This window comes from Moschus berezovskii, chromosome 23 (genome assembly GCF_049115385.1).
Source record: "Moschus berezovskii isolate FMDL1 chromosome 23, NW_MosBer_1.0, whole genome shotgun sequence".
Lineage (NCBI taxonomy): Eukaryota > Metazoa > Chordata > Mammalia > Artiodactyla > Moschidae > Moschus > Moschus berezovskii.
The window spans coordinates 43,000,092-43,021,595 of NC_142482.1; the positions used below are offsets into that span (position 1 = coordinate 43,000,092).

The 21,504-nt window shown below is 42.3% G+C and overlaps 3 protein-coding genes across 3 annotated transcripts; all 3 read right to left on the reverse strand.

The window, feature by feature from the left end:
* Positions 1-82: 82 nt before the first annotated feature.
* On the reverse strand, positions 83-1,319 carry LOC129543742 (histone H2B type 1-C/E/F/G/I). The gene has a single exon (XM_055407032.2). It carries the CDS (start codon positions 793-795, stop codon positions 415-417), a length of 381 nt encoding a protein of 126 aa, XP_055263007.1. The 5' UTR covers positions 796-1,319; the 3' UTR covers positions 83-414.
* Positions 1,320-10,256: 8,937 nt separating this feature from the next.
* LOC129543738 (histone H2B type 1-M) lies at positions 10,257-17,731 on the reverse strand. The gene is made up of 2 exons (XM_055407027.2): positions 17,303-17,731; positions 10,257-10,632 (listed from the first exon to the last, which is right to left on the reverse strand). The coding sequence occupies exon 1, from the start codon at positions 17,690-17,692 to the stop codon at positions 17,312-17,314; it is 381 nt and encodes a 126-aa protein (XP_055263002.1). The 5' UTR covers positions 17,693-17,731; the 3' UTR covers positions 10,257-10,632; positions 17,303-17,311.
* A 1,037-nt stretch (positions 17,732-18,768) lies between these two features.
* On the reverse strand, positions 18,769-19,536 carry H1-4 (H1.4 linker histone, cluster member). The gene has a single exon (XM_055406978.2). It carries the CDS (start codon positions 19,484-19,486, stop codon positions 18,827-18,829), a length of 660 nt encoding a protein of 219 aa, XP_055262953.1. The 5' UTR covers positions 19,487-19,536; the 3' UTR covers positions 18,769-18,826.
* Between the last annotated feature and the right edge of the window lie 1,968 nt (positions 19,537-21,504).

Consider the following 21,504-nt stretch of genomic DNA (forward strand, 5'->3'; position numbering starts at 1 on the left):
ACTTTACACTTACGAAGTTCCGGTTTGACAGAGCGGGATATTCAAACATAAATGTTGCCTCTCGAACTGCGCAGGGTGACGGTTTACATATAACTAAGATCAGAGATTCATAAAGTGCCCATATTAGCCAACGGAGCACCCTGTACAAATTTTACAAAGATAACCTGGACCTCCAAGAATTGGGGTTAGATTATTTCAGCCGATGTTCAGTTAGGCTGCTGGGGACCTTTGTAAGCGGCACCGTTGGTAGAAAACGTAGGCAGTTAAGTCGGCTACCTAAGTGCTTTGATGAATCCGTGTTATTCTAAACACTGAAAGGCTCGTATTCTTTCACACCAGTGAGCAGCTCTGATGGTGAAAACATGAGGTGGCTCTGAAAAGAGCCTTTGGGTTTGATAGTTATTACAAATATATCTACTTGGAGCTGGTGTACTTGGTGACGGCCTTGGTGCCCTCGGACACGGCGTGCTTGGCCAGCTCCCCGGGAAGCAGCAGGCGCACGGCCGTCTGGATCTCCCTGGATGTGATGGTAGAGCGCTTGTTGTAATGCGCCAGGCGCGACGCCTCGCCAGCGATGCGCTCGAAGATGTCGTTGACGAAGGAGTTCATGATCCCCATAGCCTTGGACGAGATACCGGTGTCCGGGTGGACCTGCTTCAGCACCTTGTACACGTACACGGAGTAGCTCTCCTTGCGGCTGCGCTTGCGCTTCTTGCCGTCCTTCTTCTGAGCCTTGGTCACCGCCTTTTTGGAGCCCTTCTTAGGGGCCGGTGCGGACTTGGCTGGTTCCGGCATTATGACAGCAGTGTCTTCTGAGACAAAATAAAATGGCGTCTGCGCCACCGCATTTGTAGGCAACGTTATGCAAATGAAGGCCCACTTTCGCAACTGCTGATTGGTTCTGCTGCTGCTGCTGCGTCACTTCAGTCGTGTCCGACTCTGTGTGACCCCATAGACAGAAGCCCACCGGGGTCCCCAGTCCCTGGGATTCTCCAGGCAAAAACACTGGAGTGGGTTCCCATTTCCTTCTCCAGTGTGTAAAAGTGAAAAGTGAAAGTGAAGTCGCTCAGTCGTGTCCGACCCTTAGCGACCCCACGGACTGCAGCCTACCAGGCTCCTCCATCCATGGGATTTTCTAGGCAAGAGTACTGGAGTGGCTTGCCATTGCCTTCTCCGATATAGTCAGTAGCTAGCTGTCTGCTGATTGGTTCACCTGCATGCAAATGAATGATTCCAGATCTACTTTCTCATATCCTGTGACTGTTTTCCAGCAATCAGGCCAATTTTTTAATCTAGTTAACCTTTTAATAATAAATTCTATTTCGTTTATAACAATTCAGACTAGTTTGTTTTAAAAAGTAGAAGTCACTCTCGCTAGTGCTTTGAAATTACCAAAGATGCAGAGCTCGAGGCACAGTTCTATCTCCTGTTTGCAAGGCCGGTTTATACTTCCTTGAAAGCAGTATCATTATATCTGAATCTAGATTTTAGACCAGGGAGAGGGAACGAACTGTGGTCATCCAGACAATTCCGAGTATAATGTTTCCTATTGTACGCAAGATGCAGAAATAGAGCGTGAAAATAAAGGGTAGGGGAAAAAGTACATCGCTTGAAGTGAGTAAGGAATTTTGTAGCCCATATGGCTACAATCCTTCGAATTGGAAAGGATCAAATCACATCTAGTTTAGCCACAAAGGAAGGTCAGAAATAGTTCTTCAGTTTAACCAGTGAAAAGATTAAACACACACACACATAGAGAAATGGAAGAACCCGTTGTTTAACGCCTATACTTTAAAGTTTTTATTACCATCATCATCATCTTCGACTGAAACCATTTCTCAGCTAATTCTACCAGTACCATCTATCTTTTCTGCAGAGAGGTGTGCTCCCTGAATTTGCCTTTTTTCTTAACATTCCCCAGACTCCGTCCGTAAACTTCCACAGACAACCCCTGAAGTTTCAAATTTGTGACCTAGGTTTGCAGCGCCTCCTAGTGCGTTATGAAGGCAAACATAAACACCTACAGGCGGGAAGCCTCTTCACTACCCACTTTCCTAGCTATAATGTGAACAGGTTGATTGTGATTTATTTATTCAGCAATTATTTATTTAGCATCTATCACGTTAGGAACATTCTACCAGGAACTTGGGATGTCCAAATATAAGATTAAAACAAATAATATCAAATCGAAGAGGAAAAGAGACACAATAGAGGTCTGGCTTCCAAAGAAACAACAGCCTTAGATTCCCTCTTTCCCTCAGGAGATGATTTTCAGATACTGAAATTATCAGATACTATAAAATAACAAATTACTTAAAGTTTAAAGAAATAAAAATCTGATAATGCAATCAAGGAACAAGGGACAATCAAAACCAATCTAATTTAAAAAATAAAATTAAAAAAAATTCTAGAAATAAAAAAGAGCTATATTCCATAAAGATAAAACTAAAATCTACTGATAAGATGAAATATTCAGGACCTCATATGCCCATGATTACACAACCACTAAATATATAAGCTAACAGCTGACAGAATTAGCCGGAGAAGTTCAAATGTTTGTCAAATTTTCATTGTATTAAGCTTATAAATTCTCATAGCAAACAAAAAAAAATGTGTATGCTTATAGAAAATTTGGACAACACAGTCAACAAACTTGAGCTCTCTGTGTGTGGTTCCTGTACTTCACACATAGAGAATGTCCAACATTTAAAGCACATATTTAATATTTCAAAAATTCAACACTGGCTTCAGAAAATGTCACAATGGATACAAAAGAATCAGTTTCATATATATGACACTCTTTTATCATAATCTAATTAAAGAGCAATAGAAAATATTTTTTTATTTAGGATAGTAAAAATAAAACAATGTTGATATATGATTAGAAACTAAGAGCACATTTCTAAATACAATGAATTAGAATATTAGAAGGGAAACTATGCAATATTATGAGATAAATATAAATGGAAATAGTACACATGAAAATTGTTGGATGTATCTAAAGGTGTACTGAATGGGACATGCTGCTGCTGCTGCTAAGTCACTTCAGTCGTGTCCGACTCTGTGCGACCCCGTAGACGGAAGCCCACCAGGCTCCCCCTTCCCTGGGATTCTCCAGGCAAGAACACTGGAGTGGGTTGCCATTTCCTTCTCCAATGTGTGAAAGTGAAAAGTGAAAGTGAAGTCGCTCAGTCGTGTCCGACCCTTAGCGACCCCACGGACTGCAGCCTACCAGGCTCCTCCATCCATGGGATTTTCTAGGCAATGGGACATACATAATATTAAAAGCATACTTTAAGGAACAAAAATCACTAAAGACATACAAAATAGGTGTTCAACAACAACAACAAGCTAGAAGAAGAACAAGAAAGTAAATCAAGTTGAAAGAATTGGCCTTAGAATTCTTAGGATGTATTGTACTGTTGTGAATGATGCTCTGTTTCAATTCCAGACAGGACATTGCTAATGTATAGAAAGGTCATGTATTTTTATGTGGTGCATATATTTACCAATCCTACTGAGTTATTATTTGATTTCACTGTGTGTTTATAGGTTCTCATGGATTTTCACATTGACATATTATTTTAAGTATGTCAACCTTAAAATTAAAAAAATTTTTTTTTAATGGAGATAATCCATAAACAACAAACTTGTTCTTTGAAAAGTCTTAGAACAATAGACAAACATCTATAAATATTAATGAAGAAAAAAGATTGTGTGTGTGAAAAAATTATACAAATAGAAAAAGGACAGTTGCTCCCAAAAGAGATATTAAGTTTAACAGAAAGCAATAATTTTCAAGAAAAACTTAAGTAATGGGCTGAATAAACAAGTTATGATTATGGAAAAAGGACAGGCAGTTTTAAAAAAATTTCTTGTACTCTTCAGTCTAAATGATACCACACTTGGCTGGGTTTTACAGGTACTAGTGAAATTTAAGTAATTGATAATCCCTATTTTGCAGATGTTTCAGTAGAAAAATAGCTATCTTGTGTGTGTGTGTGTGTGTGTGTGTTTTGGCAAATTGTTTACCTTTACCTAAATTGGACAGGAACAACAGAAAGAAAGAGAGAAAGAGATGACAAAAAATGATAGTCTCATTTTACTTATAAAATTTCGTTTCTTTTTTTTTTTAAAAGCTCTATTTAGAATACAAGCACATGGAAACCAAGAGATAACATTATTTAAAAATCAATAGTATACTATGTTTGGTTTATTATAAGTATGGAAGAATAGTTTAATATTTGAAATCTGCCACTGTAAGAAATTAATAGAAAAAAACTGTTATCATTTGCAGAGATACTAGAAATGTATTTGTTAGAATATGACATGCTTTCATTATTAATATTTTCAACAAACTAAAAGGATAAGGATTGGCTACTCACTTCATAAGAAGTAGCTACAGTGAGCACAACATTTAATAGTGTGATTTTAGAAGGATTCCAAAACTGTAAAAAGACAAAAGCTTCGTGGTTCTACTCTTAAGCAACATAACACTGAGGGCCTGGCTAATATCATGAGACAAGTACAAGAAACAAGAAGGACAAGTGTTCCACAAGAAGACGTTATCCTTATTGTTTGAAAATAATATGTCATTGTAAAAATTAACAAGAATCTATAAACAATCAGATCTTCCTGAGCATAAGAGGGTTACAGAGTATATGAGTACCACATAAAAATTCATGGCCTTTCTGGATTTGAAACAGAAAATTCAGACATTATTTACAACAGTATAATACAGTCTAAGGATTCTAAATCTAAGTAAAAATATTCCAGATCTATATATATAAAACTATGAAATCCTGAAATAAAATACAGGAGTCACTCAAACTAAGAGACAGATATACATTAGACTTCCTTCCTCAGTGATCAATGCAAAGAAATAGAAGAAAACAATAGAATGGGAAAGGCTAGAGATCTCTTCAAGATCTCTTCAATTAAAGATACCAAGGGATCACTTCATGTAAAGATGGGCACAATAAAGGACAGAAATGGTATGGACTTAACAGATGTAGAAGATATTAAGAAGAGGTGGCAAGAATACACAGAAGAACTATACAAAAAAAATCTTCGTGACCCAGATAACCACAATGGTGTGATTACTCATCTAGAGCCAGACATCCTGGAATGCGAAGTGGGCCTTAGGAAGCATCACTATGATCAACACTAGTGGAGGTGATGGAATTCCAGTTGAGCTATTTCAAATCCTGAAAGATGATGCTGTGAAAGTGCTGCACTCAAAATGCCAGCAAATTTGGAAAATTCAGCAGTGGCTACAGGAATGGAAAATGTCAGTAATTCTAATCCCAAAGAAAGACAATGCCAAACTATGTTCAAACTATCACAGAATCGCACTCATCTCACACACTAATAAAGTAATGCTCGAAATTCTCCAAGCCAGGCTTCAATAATACATGAGCCGTGAACTTCCAGATGCTCAAGCTGGATTTAGAAAAGGCAGAGGAACCAGAGATCAAATTGCTAACATCCTCTGGATCATCAAAAAACCAAGAAAGTTCCAGAAAAACATCTACTTCTGCTTTATTAACTATGCCAAAGCCTTTGACTGTGTGGATCATACCAAACTGTGGAAAATTCTTAAAGAGATGGGAATGCCAGACCACCTTATCTGCTTCCTGAGAAATCTGTATGCAAGTCAAGAAGCAACAATTAGAACTGTACATGGAACAACTGACTGGTTCCAAATCGGGAAAGGAGTATGTCAAGGCTGTGTATTGTCACCCTGTTTATTTAACTTATATGCAGAGTACATCATGAGAAATGCTGGGCTGGATGAAGCACAAGCATTGTGCTGGAATCAAGGTTGCTGGGAGAAATAGCAATAACTTCAGATATGCAGATGACACCACCCTTATGGCAGAAAATGAAGAGGACCACCCTCATGGCATCCGGTCCCATCACTTCATGTCAAATAGATGGGGAAACAATGGAAACAGTGACAGACTTTAATTTTGGGGGCTCCAAAATAGCTGCAGATTGTGACTGCAACCATGAAATTAAAGATGCTTGCTCCTTGGAAGAAAAGTTATGACGAACATAGACAGCATATTAAAAAGCAGAGACATTACTTTGCCAACAAATGTCCATCTGTCTATTCAAAGCTTTGGTTTTTCCAGTAGTCGTGTATGGATGTGAGAGTTGGACTATGAAGAAGGCTGAGCACATAAGAATTGATGCTTTTGAACTGTGGTGCTGGAGAAGACTCTTGAGAGTCCCTTGGAGTGCAAGGAGATCCAACCAGGCCATCCTAAAGGAAATCAGTCCTGAATGTTCATTGGAAGGTCTGATGTTGAAGTTGAAACTCCAGTACTTTGGCTACCTGATTCGAAGAACTGACTCATTGGAAAAGACCCTGATACTGGGAAAGACTGAAGGCAGGAGGAGAAGGGGATGTCAGAGGATGAGATGGTTGGATGGCATCACCGGCTCAATGGACATAAGTCTGAGCAAGCTCCGTGAGTTGGTGATGGACAGCAAGGCCTGGTGTGCTGCAGTCCATGGTGTCACAAAGAGTCGGACACGACTGAGTGACTGAACTGAACTGATACACTAGACTGTGTTTAATTTTTTTTGATTACTCAATATGGTAAAATGTTCTTAGACTCCAAAATAATGTAAAAATTCAATGTTATGTGACAAAACTTCACTATGGTAAAGCATTGTAAAATTCACATTAATTAGCAAAAATAGGATGATTCTGCAAAACAAAAACAAACAGAAGAGAAAAGGAAGAAAAAAAGTGGATTTTGATTTAGGACAGGCAACCTAAGACTAGCTAGGATTATCCTAGGCCTTGAGCTGTCAGAAACTACATTAAACATTTGTTTAAGTCTTTGTAGGCCAAGTCAAGAAGAAAGCTCAGAGTAGCCAGGTTCAGTGCCAAGTTGATTCAGTTGTGTGTCTCTTTGAACCCAAGGACTGTAGCCTGCCAGGCTTCTCTCTCCATGGGATTTTCCAGGCAAGAATACTGGAATGTGTTGCCATTCCTTTCTCCAGGTAGCCTGGTTAGTTCATTCTAAAGTGACAATATCTCATGCAATGGTTTAGAGTCTGGTGATACAGAGGCTATAACTGCTGGCTTCCACTGCAATTGGTGCCAGTTTGATTCCTGGTGGGGATGGGTTTCCATTTCCTTCTCCAGGCAGACTGGTTAGTTGATGGTTTAGAGCAAGGACTCTTGATCTAAACTTCTTAGGTCAGAATGCCCTTTGCCATTTATTAATCAGATGATATTGGATACATTATTTTAAGCTCTGGGTAACTCAATCAGTTCAGTTCAGTTCAGTTGCTCAGTTGTGTCCAGCACGTCATGCCTCCCTGTCCATCACTAACCTCAGGAGCTTATTTAAACTCATGCCCATTCAGTTGGTGATGCCATCCAACCATCTCATCCTCTGTCGTCCCCTTCTCCTCCTGCCCCCAATCTTTCCTAGCAACAGGGTCTTTTCAAATGAGTCAGTTCTATGCATCAGGTGGCCAAAGTATTGGAGTTTTTGCTTCTGCATCAGTCCTTCCAAAGGATATTCACAACTGATTTCCTTTAGGATGGACTGGTTGGATCTCCTTGCAGTCCAAGGGACTCTCAAGAGTCTTATCCGACACTACAGTTCAAAAGCATCAATTCTTAGGCGCTCAGCTTTCTTTATAGTCCAACTCTCACATCCATACACGGCTACTGGAAAAACCATAGCTTTGACTAGACAGACCTTGGTTGGCAAAGTAATGTCTCTGCTTTTTAATATGCTGTCTAGGTTGGTCATAACTTTTCTTTCAAGTGTCTTTTCATTTCATGGCTGCAGTCACCATCTGCAGTGATTTTGGAGCCCCCCAAAATAAAGTCTGTCACCGTTTCCACTATTTCCCCATCTATTTGCCATGAAGTGATGGCACCAGATGCCATGATCTTGGTTTTCTGAATATTGAGCTCTAAGCCAGCTTTTCACTCTCTTCTTTCACTTTCATCAAGAGACTCTTTAGTTCTTAGCTTGTGCCATAAGTGTGGTGTCATCTGCATTTCTGAGATTATTGATATTTCTGCTGGCAATCAATACATATGGCTAAAATAGCGATAATAATAATCACAGGTGTGTTAGGAAGATTAAAGAAATTAACATCTGGAAAGCACTAGGAAATGTGTACACCAAAAAAAAAAAAAAAAAAAGCAATAAAAAAAAAGTAAATAGAAGTAATTGGAGATGGTTGTGTGTTTCCTGCACCCAAGGTTGCACTGTGTTTTGCGGTCACCACTCTCTTCTACCTTCCTGGGCCCTCTTCTCCATAAAACCAACCAAAACAGTAACATTATTAAAATTATATAAAGTATTAGAACCTTTAGTAGAACGGTTTCATCGTTTTAGTTATATGGTTTATTAGAACGTTTTCGTCGATCTAAAAGTTCATTTTTAATTCTGATGTTAGAAGAAATTAAAATACATTGGTGAGCCTCTAAAAATACTGTGGGTTGTATGCTCCGTGTCTACTCCAGCGTAATGGATGTAGGTCCTTCATGCATCTAAATATGAAACTAAAACACATAGTTATTCAAGTAGGAAACAATAATAATCCACACATACATACACATACACCCACTTAATCCTCAAAGTGCCCTAGAAATATGAGAGCGAATAAATGGGTGGCGCAAGGAAAGTGTCTTGTGGACTAGTTGTGAGGGAAAGTGCCTCTTCAGAACAGGTTTTGAGAGGAGGAAAAACAATTAACAGGGGGTGATGTCTTGTTTCTCGGTCTTCAAACAACTCGGTTCTCCGTTTCGATAAGTGAATGCCCCCTGAAACTGTTGGGGTCTCTAGTTTCCACTGGCAGATGGAAGAGAGGCTGGGGATCGGCTGTGCCTGCGCACCAGTAGGGGGTGGTCTTGAGAAACTTCGCGGGGCGAGAGTGGTGGGCGGAAGCCTACCATTTACAGGCTACTTCGTAGGGAAGCCGAAGGTGATGTACACGTAACGTGGGGCTCCAGGAAAAATAGCGAAGAATGAGGTGGGTTGGGAGGACCCGGTGAGGGAGACTGTGTGGAGGGCCGTGGCTATGGGAGGCGGGGCAGACAGAGGTGGGCATGGAAGGCCCACACTATTCTTTCCACTCTTGTATGGCCACACCAGAAGGAGGTGCTGATTTTCAGGACTTGACAGTTGAAACTCAAGATGGTTTTCCTGTTTTGTGTGACTGGTAGTATCATCCCGGGTGGCGCAGTGGTAAAGAATTCACCTGTAATGCAGGTAGACCTGGGTTTGATCCCTGGGTTGGGAACCCAGGAGAAATGGGATAGCTACCATTGGGCTGCAAAGAGTGTGACTCAACTGAGGGTGTTTCACTTTTTTTTCCCCTCCAAGTGTGATCCCCGGATGCATTAGCATCACTTTGATAATTTAGAAATGCAAATTATAGGCCCCTACTCCAGATCTAGTGAATCTAGTGAAACTGAGGTGGGGCCTCAGTTCAGTTCAGTTCAGTCGCTCAGTCATTTCCGACTCTTTGCGACCCCATGAATCACAGTATGCCAGGCCTCCCTGTCCATCACCAACTCCCGGAGTTGACTCAAACTCATGTCCATCGAGTCGGTGATGCCATCCAGGAGGTGGGGCCTAGCAGTCTGTTTTTAAAAGTCCTTCAAGTAGCACACACTTAACGCTGAGAGTGCTTCAAAGTAATGTCTTCCCATTAATTCAGGTGTTGAAGGTGACTTACCATTTGTCAGCTTAGATAAACTAAGCTGTTTACCTTTGAGATTGTTGCCAAAACAGTTCTTAGGCCTTACCCACTCAAAACTTAATGGTAGAAAATAAACTGGAATAAATTGTTTGTTCAGTTCAGTTCAGTTCAGTCACTCAGTCGTGTCCGACTCTCCGCGACCCCATGAACCACAGCACGCCAGGCCTCCCTGTCCATAACCAACTCCCGGAGTTCACTCAAACTCATGTCCACAGAGTCGGTGATGCCATCCAGCCATCTCATTCTCCGTCGTCCCCTTCTCCTCCCGCCCCCAACCTTTCCCAGCATCAGAGTCTTTTCCAGTGAGTCAACTCGTCGCATGAGGTGGCCAAAGTATTGCAGTTTCAGCTTTAGCATCAGTCCCTCCAATGAACATCCAGGATTGATCTCCTCTAGAATGGACTGGTTGGATCTCCTTGCAGTATAAGATTGTTTGTAGAAAAGGGTTATCTAAGGAGAAGTATTTGAATTAATAAAAGCTGAATTCCAGTTTTCCACAGGTTTTATTAAATGTGGAGTCTCATTTACAGATTTTTGCCATTCTCTCCTTTAGACTTCCCTCACCTAAGTGAGTAGATGGTAAATAATAAATATCCAGTAATTAGGCCTATGACAGAAATAAACTCTCTCTTCATGATTTAAATAAAAATAAAATGAGAACGCTAAAACTCCTTGTTTAGGCTCTTCCAGCCAGGTAGTGATCTCCTTCTCCTTTGCAGATAAATCAGTGTGCAATAAATCAGGATTGGTAGGATTTTATTGGGATATACACACTAATCAATTATTTTGGGCAGATCAGACATCATACTTCATAACTTCTATGGCCAGATTTTCATTTTCAGTGACTGTTTGCGTTCATTTCTTCTCTGTACTCTTATCTCACCCCTGATTGAAGAAGCAAAAATGGTTTATATGTTAGGTGCCATTTTACCATCAGTATTAATATTTGTTACACAAAAAAAAAGGGTGCTGTTTATATATGTTTCTATAATGTACTATGAGGAATCTCTGCTCCAATGTTACTTACACTTTATTAGCATTAATAGATAATAGTCATTATTAGCATTAATAGATAATGACTCAAAACATAGGGCTTCCCAGGTGGCTCTGCAGTAAAGAATCTGCCTGTCAATGCAGGAGAAGCAGGAGATAAGGGTTCGATCCCTGGGTTGGGAAGATCCTCTGGAGGAGGAAATGGCAACCCAGTCCATTATTCTTGTTGGAAGTGTTTGGAGAGCAGTTGATATAAGTCAAGGGGAAGACTGCTGAAGTTGCTCATCTGAATAAAGTACAAAAAATAGTCTTCCATGAGACATAATTTCTGGATTCATAGTTGATTTAAACATGCAAAAGTATGTGACAGAACAGACATAAGAAGCAAATAGTTGTAGAACTCAAGTTATAGTCAGTGATAGATGAAGTGAAATCGCTCAGTTGTGTCCAACTCTTTGAGACCCCATGGACTATGGAATTCTCTAGGCCAGAATACTGGAGTTGGTAGCGAAGGGAAAGGCTACCCCTTCCCTTATCTAGGGGGTCTTCCCAATCCAGGGATCAAACCCAAGTCTCCCGAATTGTGGGTGGATTCTTTACCAACTGAGCCACAAGGGAAGCCCAAGTATACAGGAGTGGGTAGCCTATCCCTTCTCCAGGGGATCTTCCTGACACAGGAATTGAACTGGGGTCTCCCGCATTGCAGGCAGTCTTTACCAACTGAGTTATCAATTCAAAATTGTAAAAACGTAGTTTTTCTTGTGACTATGTGCAGAGTTAGCCTTATTTGAAGAGATATGGCCTTTTCCCTTTGCTGGAACGTGATCTGTAGGCTATTGGAATGTATTGCTGGATAAAAAATAAGAGTATCTTTGTGTACCATGAGGCCTTGAGCTATACTGGGTAGTCTGATAGAATAATTTTTGTTGGGTTCTTTGGGTCATGCCATATCTATAGCAGGTCCAGAGGGATTGGGTACTAAAGATCCAGTCAGGACACCAAGGCTTGATTGAGTTTCCCTAGTTAGCAATACATATTGTGTTTCACACATCATTGCAGGAAGGTATTGTTAACAGTTGGTGACTCCGCTGAAAAAGTACTACTGGAAGCTCTCAGTTTGGAACGCCCTTAGACTCTGATCCATGTGTCTCTTCCCTTTGCTGATTTTGCTTTGTGTCCTTTTGCTATAATGAACCCTAATCCTGTGTGTAATAACTTTCAGTGAGTTCTGTGAGTCCTTCTAATAAATTTTATCATCTTAGGGTAGTTTTGGTGAGAACTCCGAACCCTGCAGTTGGTGTCAGATATGAGTGCAGTCCTATGGACATTTCCTTAGCTTTGCCACTATATTACAGTGGTATTAATATTACTATATTGCTTCAGTTCAGTTCAGTTCAGTCGCTCAGTCGTGTCCGACTCTCCGCGACCCCATGAATCACAGCACGCCAGGCCTCCCTGTCCATCACCAACTCCCATAGTACACTCAAACTCATGTCTACAGAGTCGGTGATGCCATTCAGCCATCTCATTCTCTGTCGTCCCCTTCTCCTCCCGCCCCCAACCTTTCCCAGCATCAGAGTCTTTTCCAGTGAGTCAACTCGTCGCATGAGGTGGCCAAAGTATTGCAGTTTCAGCTTTAGCATCAGTCCTTCCAATGAACATCCAGGATTGATCTCCTTTAGAATGGATTAGTTGGATCTCCTTGCAGTCCAAGGGACTCTCAAGAGTCTTCTCCAACACCACAGTTCAAAAGCATAAATTCTTCGGTGATCAGCTTTCTTCACAGTCCAACTCTCACATCCATACATGACCACGGGAAAAAAACCATTGCCTTGACTAGACGGACCTTGGTTGGCAAAGTAATGTCTCTGCTTTTTAATATACTATCAAGGTTGGTCATAACTTTCCTTCCAAGGAGCAAGCGTCTTTTAATTTCCTGGCTGCAATCAGCATCTGCAGTGATTTTGGAGCCCAAAAAAACAAAGTCTGACACTGTTTCCACTGTTTTTCCATCTATTTCCCATGAAGTGATGGGACCAGATGCCATGATCTTTGTTTTCTGAATGTTGAGCTTCAAGCCAACCTTTTCACTCTCCTCTTTCACTTTCATCAAGAGGCTTTTGAGTTCCTCTTCACTTTCTGCCATAAGGATAGTGTCATCTGCATATCTGAGGTTATTGATATTTCTCCCAGCAATCTTGATTCCAGCTTGTGCTTCTTCCAGCTCAGCGTTCCTCATGATGTACTCTGCATATAAGTTAAATAAGCAAGGTGACAATATACAACCTTGACGTACACCTTTTCCTATTTGGAACCAGTCTGTTGTTCCATGTCCAGTTCTAACTGTTGCTTCCTGACCTGCATACAGGTTTCTCAAGAGGCTGGTCAGGTGGTCTGGGATTCCCATCTCTTTCAGAATGTTCCACAGTTTATTGTGATTGACACAGTCAAAGGCTTTGGCATAGTCAATGAAGCAGAAATAGATGTTTTTCTGAAACTCTCTTGCTTTCTCCATGATCCAGCGGATGTTGGCAATTTGATCTCTGGTGCCTCTGCCTTTTCTAAAACCTGCTTGAATATCTGGGAGTTCACGGTTTACATACTGCTGAAGTCTGGCTTGGAGAATTTTGAGCATGACTTGACTAGCGTGTGAGATGAGTGCAATTGTGCGGTAGTTTGAGCATTCTTTGGCATTGCCTTTCTTTGGGGTTGGAATGAAGACTGACCTCTTCCAGTCCTGTGGCCACTGCTGAGTTTTCCAAATCTGCTGGCATATTGAGTGCAGCACTTTCACAGCATCATCTTTCAAGACTTGAAATAGCTCAACCGCAATTCCATCACCTCCACTAGCTTTGTTAGTAGTGATGCTTTCTAAGGTCCACTTGACTTCACATTCCAAGATGTCTGGCTCTAGGTCAGTGATCACATTATCGTGACTATCTTGGTCGTGAAGATCTTTTTTGTACAGTTCTTCTGTGTATTCCTGCCACCTCTTCTTAATATCTTCTGCTTCTGTTAGGACCATACCATTTCTGTCCTTTATCGAGCCCATCTTTGCATGAAATGTTCCCTTGGAATCTCTAATTTCCTTGAAGAGGTCTCTTGTTTTTCCTATTCTGTTGTTTTCCTCTATTTCTTTGCATTGATCACTGAGGAAGTCTTTCTTATCTCTCCTTGCTATTCTTTGGAACTCTGCATTCAGATGCTTATATCTTTCCTTTTCTCCTTCGCTTTTCACCTCTCTTCTTTTCACAGCTATTTGTATGAATAGTAGAGGATTTTAAATATCCATGTAAAATATTGAAATTTATCCAGGCACTATTTAAGATAAAGATACAACATGACCAAATAAAGGACTTCCCTGGTGGTCCAGTGGTTAAGAGTCCGCTTGCCACTGTGGGTGAGGTGGGTTGCATCCCTGGTCCAGGAAGATCCCACATGCCAAATGCAACTAAGCCCATGTGCTGCGACTACTGAAGCCTGTGAGCCTAGACCTTATATTCTGCAACAACAGAAGCCACTGTGATGAGAAGCCAACCTGCCACAATGAAGAATAGCCTCTGCTTGCTGCAACTAGAGAAAGTCTTTGAGCAGCAAGGAAGACCCAGCACAGCCAAAAGGAAAAAAGAAAAGAAATGACCAAATAATATTTGGCCTAGAACTAGAAATATGGATTAACATTAGAATATCTATGTGTACTTTGTTGCAGCAAGTTTAAGGAAAAAAGCACATTATTTCATCAGATGCCAAATACCTGTAAATCACTAATAACTCATAATAGAATTAAAAGGAAATTACATCAATAGAATAAAGACTACTCACACATATATGCATATATATTATTATAAATCACAAACTACCAAAACTAGTTCCATGAAAAGGAGGAAAAAATGGTGACATGTGCTAGCATGTCTAATATGGGATAGTTTGTGATTTTGCTGCTGCTGCTGCTGCTGCTGCTAAGTCGCTTCAGTTGTGTCTGACTCTGTGTGACCCCATAGACGGCAGCCCACCAGGCTCCGCTGTTCCTGGGATTCTCCAGGCAAAAACACTGGAGTGGGTTGCCATTTCCTTCTCCAATGCATTAAAGTGAAAAGTGAAAGTGAAGTCGCTCAGTCACGTCCGACTTTTCATGACGCCATGGACTGCAGTCCACCAGGCTCCTCCGTCCATGGGATTTTCCAGGCAAGAGTACAGGAGTGGGGTGCCATTGCCTTCTCCCAGTTTGTGATTTTAGCTAACATAATAATTTTATAAAAGATAAATTGTTATTGGAAAGGATATCAAACATTTTTTTCTGTGCTAATGATAGTATTATATGAAATGAAAGTCAAGATAATCCATTAGATATTAACATTAACAAGTTAGTAATTAGCAAGATACAAGATGCATGTAAATAATCAATCACTCCCCTCCATCCCATGCTGGAATTTCAAACAGTGCTTTTTGATCTGATGCCATATGTCCACCCAGAAAATCAGCATTAAATTTGTAAGAATGTATAGGGTTTAGTTCAGTGTCACACAGTAACCCTTTTTTGTTATATGATTTCATTACATTTTATGAGTAATCCATCAATTCTAAAAAATTATGGGCCCTGATCATTTAAATCTCACATCTGCATCATTTTGTTTGTCCTGCCACTATGGTTAGATGCATGCCAGACAATTTTATTACCAATTCCAGATCTCTTAAACTCATTTTTACATTCCTTTCTTTGCATTTTGGCTAATTCCTTGAGATCTGGTTTGCTATTCATGAAAATTCTTCAACTGGGTCCAATTTACTATTAAGCTCATCCAGTAAGCTTTTAATTCTGTTCTCTCTATATAGAAAACAAATATAAGTTCTAGAAATATTTGTTTTCTTCAAAACTATGTGATCACTTTTTGTATTCTTTTAATCCTTCACATATCCAGGTTTTGTTTGGAAATATATTAGTCACTTGAAGTCTGTATCTGTTAATGTGTGCTTTGGTTTCCATTGTCTGTTGTTCTTGTTCATGGTGTCTTTGGCTAATTTTGGTTATGAAGCTGCTCTTTCATTTTCTTGGATGTATATCTGTGGGATTTATTAAGGACTAAGCTGAAGCTTACTCTATCAGAGAGGATTTGTATTTGCTTTCACCAGGTGCCCAAGGGGCACCAAAACAGTTTGGGATATTTCTAAATTAAATTCTCAGCCTAGGTGTTTTGAATCCCTATTTTATTCTATTCATGCTGAAACAAAAAAGTGTGAAGCCTGGCTTGTATTCCAAATTCTCAGCAGTGGAGTTCACTTGCTCAGCACCAAGTTTCAGGACAGATTCTTTGCCGTGCATTATCTACTGTGAATGAATGTGTGTATTTATTTCTAGTTCCTTTTGGTCTGGTGTTGCAGCTTCACTGGGAAAGTTCTTATCATGCTCCCCACCATGGCCAGGCCTCAAGTTATAACACCTTAAAAAGCAAAGCTCAGGTTTGGGTAAAAATCAGCAGAGGTGCTTGGGGTTTCACATGGGCCAAGCCCCTCGGACTGAGTGTTCCTTACTTTTATACTGGCTCTTCATTGCTTCCTCCTCAGCCCACGCTCATCTACCTGGCAATTTTCTTGGTTCCCTCTACTGATTCCTTTCCTCCTAGCCACTCCCTCCTAGCCTCCCCCTCCTCCCCCGACCCCGTCCCAGCCTCTTCAGATTTATCTTCTTGACAAAATGTTATTTCCCAGAAGGGAAAGCGCTTATTTCTATCCTACCTAGTACACATTCTACCAGGAAGGGCTTTCCTTGCCTTTCTACTTCCTCTCCGCCCTTGATGCTTGGGGACACCCGGGAAAGCAGAAAGAGTGCTCAAAAGGGGGCCTGAGCCGAGTAGACAGACTCCTTTACGGATGGAGAGAATGATAACCGGACATCGAGACCCAGAATACTTTAAAGCTGAATGCTGCCCCCAAAGGACTACAAATTAAATAGGACTTTCTGGGAAAGAAATTATAGCAGCTGACAGGATTTGAAGGCTTCCTTTTTCTTTTTCTCGGTGTCTTTAGGATAGAGAGTAGTCTCCTCCTCACCACAGAAACTGCAATTACAAAGCAAGGAAACCAGAAAAAATCTTTTAACATTTTTGTGAAAATTGTCTTCAGCATTCTCTCCCTCCCCGAAATACATGTATCTGTGGTTTAAAAATGAAAAAAAAGAAAAAAAAAAAAGGAAAAGCTCGTATTCTGGGTAAGGGTTCATCGCCAAATTCCGGATCAACATCAGGATCAATTTGAAGAGCTAGGTAGGGAAAAGAAAGCTGTACCTTAAAAGGCATTTTCAGGGCAGACTGATAAATGGTTTCGTGGAATCATGGTTCTGCGTAACTACTTGCCTGTAGTGGGCATGCAATGCTTGGCACGTATTGTCTAGCTTGGCCATAGTAACTTTTACCCAGATGCAATAGAACCTTAAAGAATGCTAGTGAAGATTTAAATTTGGTAGAAATCGGAATATAGCCTTTGTAATGAAAGGATTACAACTCATTTGCTGAAAACATGCGTGGCTCTTAAAAGAGCCTTTGGGGTTAGGTGTAAAGACGCTTACTTGGCAAGTTTACTTGGAGCTGGTGTATTTGGTGACGGCCTTGGTGCCCTCGGACACGGCGTGCTTGGCCAGCTCCCCGGGCAACAGAAGGCGCACGGCCGTCTGGATCTCCCTGGATGTGATGGTCGAGCGCTTGTTGTAATGCGCCAGGCGCGACGCCTCGCCCGCGATGCGCTCGAAGATGTCGTTGACAAATGAATTCATGATGCCCATGGCCTTGGACGAGATGCCGGTGTCCGGGTGGACCTGCTTCAGCACCTTGTACACGTACACGGAGTAGCTCTCCTTGCGGCTGCGCTTGCGCTTCTTGCCATCTTTCTTCTGCGCCTTGGTCACCGCCTTCTTCGAGCCTTTCTTTGGGGCTGGAGCTGACTTGGTGGGTTCAGGCATCTTACCGTTAAAAACTGGAACAGTTACGCTAACAGCTGGGAAAATAGTCGCCGCGAGTGAAGTCAGATTTATTTATAGACGCGGTATTCAAATAAGGTTCGTAAGATCTCGCTCAGGATTGGATTAATTTTATTGTGGCGTCATAAACACGAATGTAAGTGATTCTAACAGGTCTACCTCTTCATTGGCTGCTTTGTTACTTTGCTTTGACCCAATCACAGGGCCCAGACTGGGCTACCCATAGCTAGTATAAATATCCTGTTCAGGAACCTGCATTGTGTATCTCACAGCTAGCAGATACAAGTAATTGAGAACGTGCCAGTTTTAGAATTGTAACTAAAGGCAACTTCTCTGTTCCCTTGTGTAACGCTGAGAATTGGTTCGGGCCCCGCAGCTAGTGGCCGTCTTAATGTCCTCGTGGGGTTGGTGGGCAAGCTCGTTAAGAGCATTATGCTGCGCCTCGGGGCAGGTAGCCAATGGACAGCTAAGCCACCGTAGCCACCGCTCCACCACGTGGTCTGGGTCACCCTGTAATAAAACTCATCATCCCATCTTTTCGTCCTCTACCAGAGGCCCTGATAAATTATTACTTACAAAAAACCATGGTTGTTAAGATACTGAAGCAAATATCCCCCGCAAATGTCCAATAGGTTCTCGTTAAAGAAAATGCGCAAGTACCCCATTCAATGACTAAACCATCTCTTGTAAAATGGTGAATACCAAATCTCACGTTTGGGGTTTACAAAACCCTACAGAACGGAGAGCCTGGGAAATCTGGACAACTACTTTCTCCAAACTTGTGCTCGATTTTACAGTGCCATTTGAGGCAGTGTTGGGAGTTTACGTCAAACCAGCGTACTATTTTCTGTAAGCCCTGTGTAGGGTTCAAACAAGTGGGCGCAAATCGATTACCCATCCAATTCCACGGCTCCATAGTACTACCCTCACGTTTTACTGAGACTCTGTAAAGACCCACCTCCCACCCCAGCGAGGCACGCCCCCCACTTGCTGCCTCCTCCGCCCGGCCACGCCCCCTTCAAGTGTGCAACAGCTCTTTTTCTGAGATGTTTGGGTGGCTCTGAAAAGAGCCTTTGGGTTGTATCGAGCTTCGAAGCCGTAGGCCAAAGGGACTTCCTATTTCTTCTTGGCTGCCGCCTTCTTTGGCTTGGCTGCCTTGGGTTTGGCGGTCTTTGGCTTAGCCGCCTTGGGTTTCACGGCTTTGGCCTTCGCTGGACTCTTGGGCGCCTTCTTCGGCTTGGCTGCTTTCGCTTTTTTCGGACTCTTCGCTTTTTTGGCTCCTGCAGCCGCAGCAGGCTTCTTCGCCTTCTTTGGGGTCTTCTTGGCGCTCTTCTTGGGGGTTGCCGCCCCAGTGGCCTTCTTCGGCTTCTTAGCTGCTCCTGCGGGCTTCTTGGGCTTGGCCGCACCCGCCTTCTTGGCTTTGGGCTTGGCTTCAGCAGTGGCTGCCTTCTTATTGAGCTTGAAAGAGCCAGAAGCCCCAGTGCCCTTGGTCTGCACTAGGGTGCCCTTGCTCACCAGGCTCTTGAGACCCAGCTTGATGCGGCTGTTGTTCTTCTCCACATCGTAGCCGGCGGCTGCCAGTGCCTTCTTGAGAGCAGCCAGAGACACGCCGCTGCGCTCCTTGGAGGCGGCGACAGCCTTGGTGATGAGTTCGGACACCGGGGGCCCAGACGCCTTGCGCTTCGCGGCACCTGCGGCCTTACGGGCCTTCTTTTTTACAGGCGTCTTCTCGGCGGGGGCCGGAGCAGCGGGCGCGGCGGGCGCAGTCTCGGACATGTTGAAGGCGGGCGTGGGTAGAGCAATTCGAGCCGGAAGCAGAGGTACTGGCCGGGACTCGGGCCGCGCCGCTGCGCCCGCCCGTTTATATAGGGCGGAGCTGCGCCGTGATTGGTGCGCTGTCCAGCCCGCCTCGCTGGCAGCCGCAGAGTGTCCTCTCGGATCCCGAGTTGTGTTTGTTACACCTCAAAAAATGCCAAAAATATCAAAATTCTCTGCATCGAATTGCCCGATTTTTCTCAGAAAGTGATCCCTGAAGCCTCAGGCTTCACGCAGGTCTCAAATTATGAGGAAAGCACAAAACCTTATGACAAAAACCTTCAATATTTCCCGCCGTGCTCGTCAAATTTCGACTCAGAGAAACAAAACTTTCTATTTTCTTAGTAAATTATACACCGATCTTTAACTGTGGAGTTTTCTGACCTCTCAAATATGATTCTCCAAGTGCTTAGGTTCTTATGTGTCCAAAAACCATGTCACTGGCATTAAGATTTTTATTATAAATCTGCGCTTAAGTGAGGGAAGTAACACAGGCTCCTCGGAGAGTCCTGCCTATTGAGCCGAGGGCATTTGAGTTCATCAAACTGGTTTAGTTTAATGCTAAACAAATTATTGCACATGTGACGTTAAATTTTGGACCCCTGGGACATCGACCTATGCAGCCATGGTTTTATTTGTGTCTGCCGCGTCTGGATTTTTAAATAATTCCTTAGGATAATTCTCTTCCTTTCTGCTCCCAAGGGTTGGGGGCGGGGCTGTTGCTTCTCTTCCTCCGGACAACTGCTCCAGGACTTTAGATACCTTGAATTCAGGATATTTGTGAAGGAAAGGGAATCCAAAACATAGTCAGGGTACACAGATGGAAAAGGATTAATTTTCAAATAACACACAGATGTTGTCCATAAAGTCACTGGAAGTGGCAGTGCACTTGGACGATATGTCTGGAGTCCTGCTGGATTCTTTTGGCATATGCTTCAGAATCAAATAGTAATATACTCTTAGGATTGAAATTCAGGCATTGATCATAAGGGGAACTAAATGGAAAGTATCAGTTCAGTTCAGTCGCTCAGTCGTGTCCGACTCTCCGCGACCCCATGAATTACAGCACGCCAGTCCTCCCTGTCCATCACCAACTCCCGGAGTACACTCAAACTCATGTCCACAGAGTCGGTGATGCCAACCAGCCATCTCATTCTCCGTCGTCCCCTTCTCCTCCCGCCCCCAACCTTTCCCAGCATCAGAGTCTTTTCCAGTGAGTCAACTCGTCGCATGAGGTGGCCAAAGTATTGCAGTTTCAGCTTTAGCATCAGTCCCTCCAATGGACATCCAGGATTGATCTCTTTAGATTGTAACATATCTATTCCCATTACTAGAGAAACTCAGACCCTGTTACCACAGTGTAGCTGATGAGTGACTAGTCCACATAGCAAATATGGCTTCAGTCATGAAGATTAAGGACCTTCTGCTTCCCAGTGCTCCATAAAAAAGAAAATAAGTTACATGTAGGATTGAATGGTCTTGGACGAGGGCATGCAACCCATTCTAGTATCCTTGCCTGGAGAATCCCATGGACAAAAAGCCTGGCAGGCTATAGTCCATAGGGTTGCACGGAGTTGGACATGACTGAAGCAACTTATCATGCAAGCAGAATTGAATGACAAGTTCAGATTTCCAGCTCAGACACAGAGCTTTGAGGAATCATCCAAGTTAAGTCTTTGTCCTCTGAAGACATTCTTTGCAAGGTGTTCAAAACTGTGGTTTTGTTTAGGTAGTACATGTTGACAATCCCTAAAGCAGTACATGTTGGCAATGAAAAACTCAACTAAAGGAATTATTCCTGGAAAATGGTCTGTATGGAATTGTCTTCAAAATCTGCAGATCATGTACTTGAAAGACGTGAAATTTTGTCCAGTGCTATAAGGTGATATACAATTCTGTGGGTGTGGCTGTTTGTAACATAGCATTACACATCAAATTAATTTTTAGTTCCATTGCCCCCAATTTCCTCCACATACAAC

Bases quoted from the DNA above. Each gene is read 5' to 3' on its own strand.
- LOC129543742 (XM_055407032.2), bottom strand. From the start codon at position 795: ATGCCGGAACCAGCCAAGTCCGCACCGGCCCCTAAGAAGGGCTCCAAA.
- LOC129543738 (XM_055407027.2), bottom strand. From the start codon at position 17,692: ATGCCTGAACCCACCAAGTCAGCTCCAGCCCCAAAGAAAGGCTCGAAG.
- H1-4 (XM_055406978.2), bottom strand. From the start codon at position 19,486: ATGTCCGAGACTGCGCCCGCCGCGCCCGCTGCTCCGGCCCCCGCCGAG.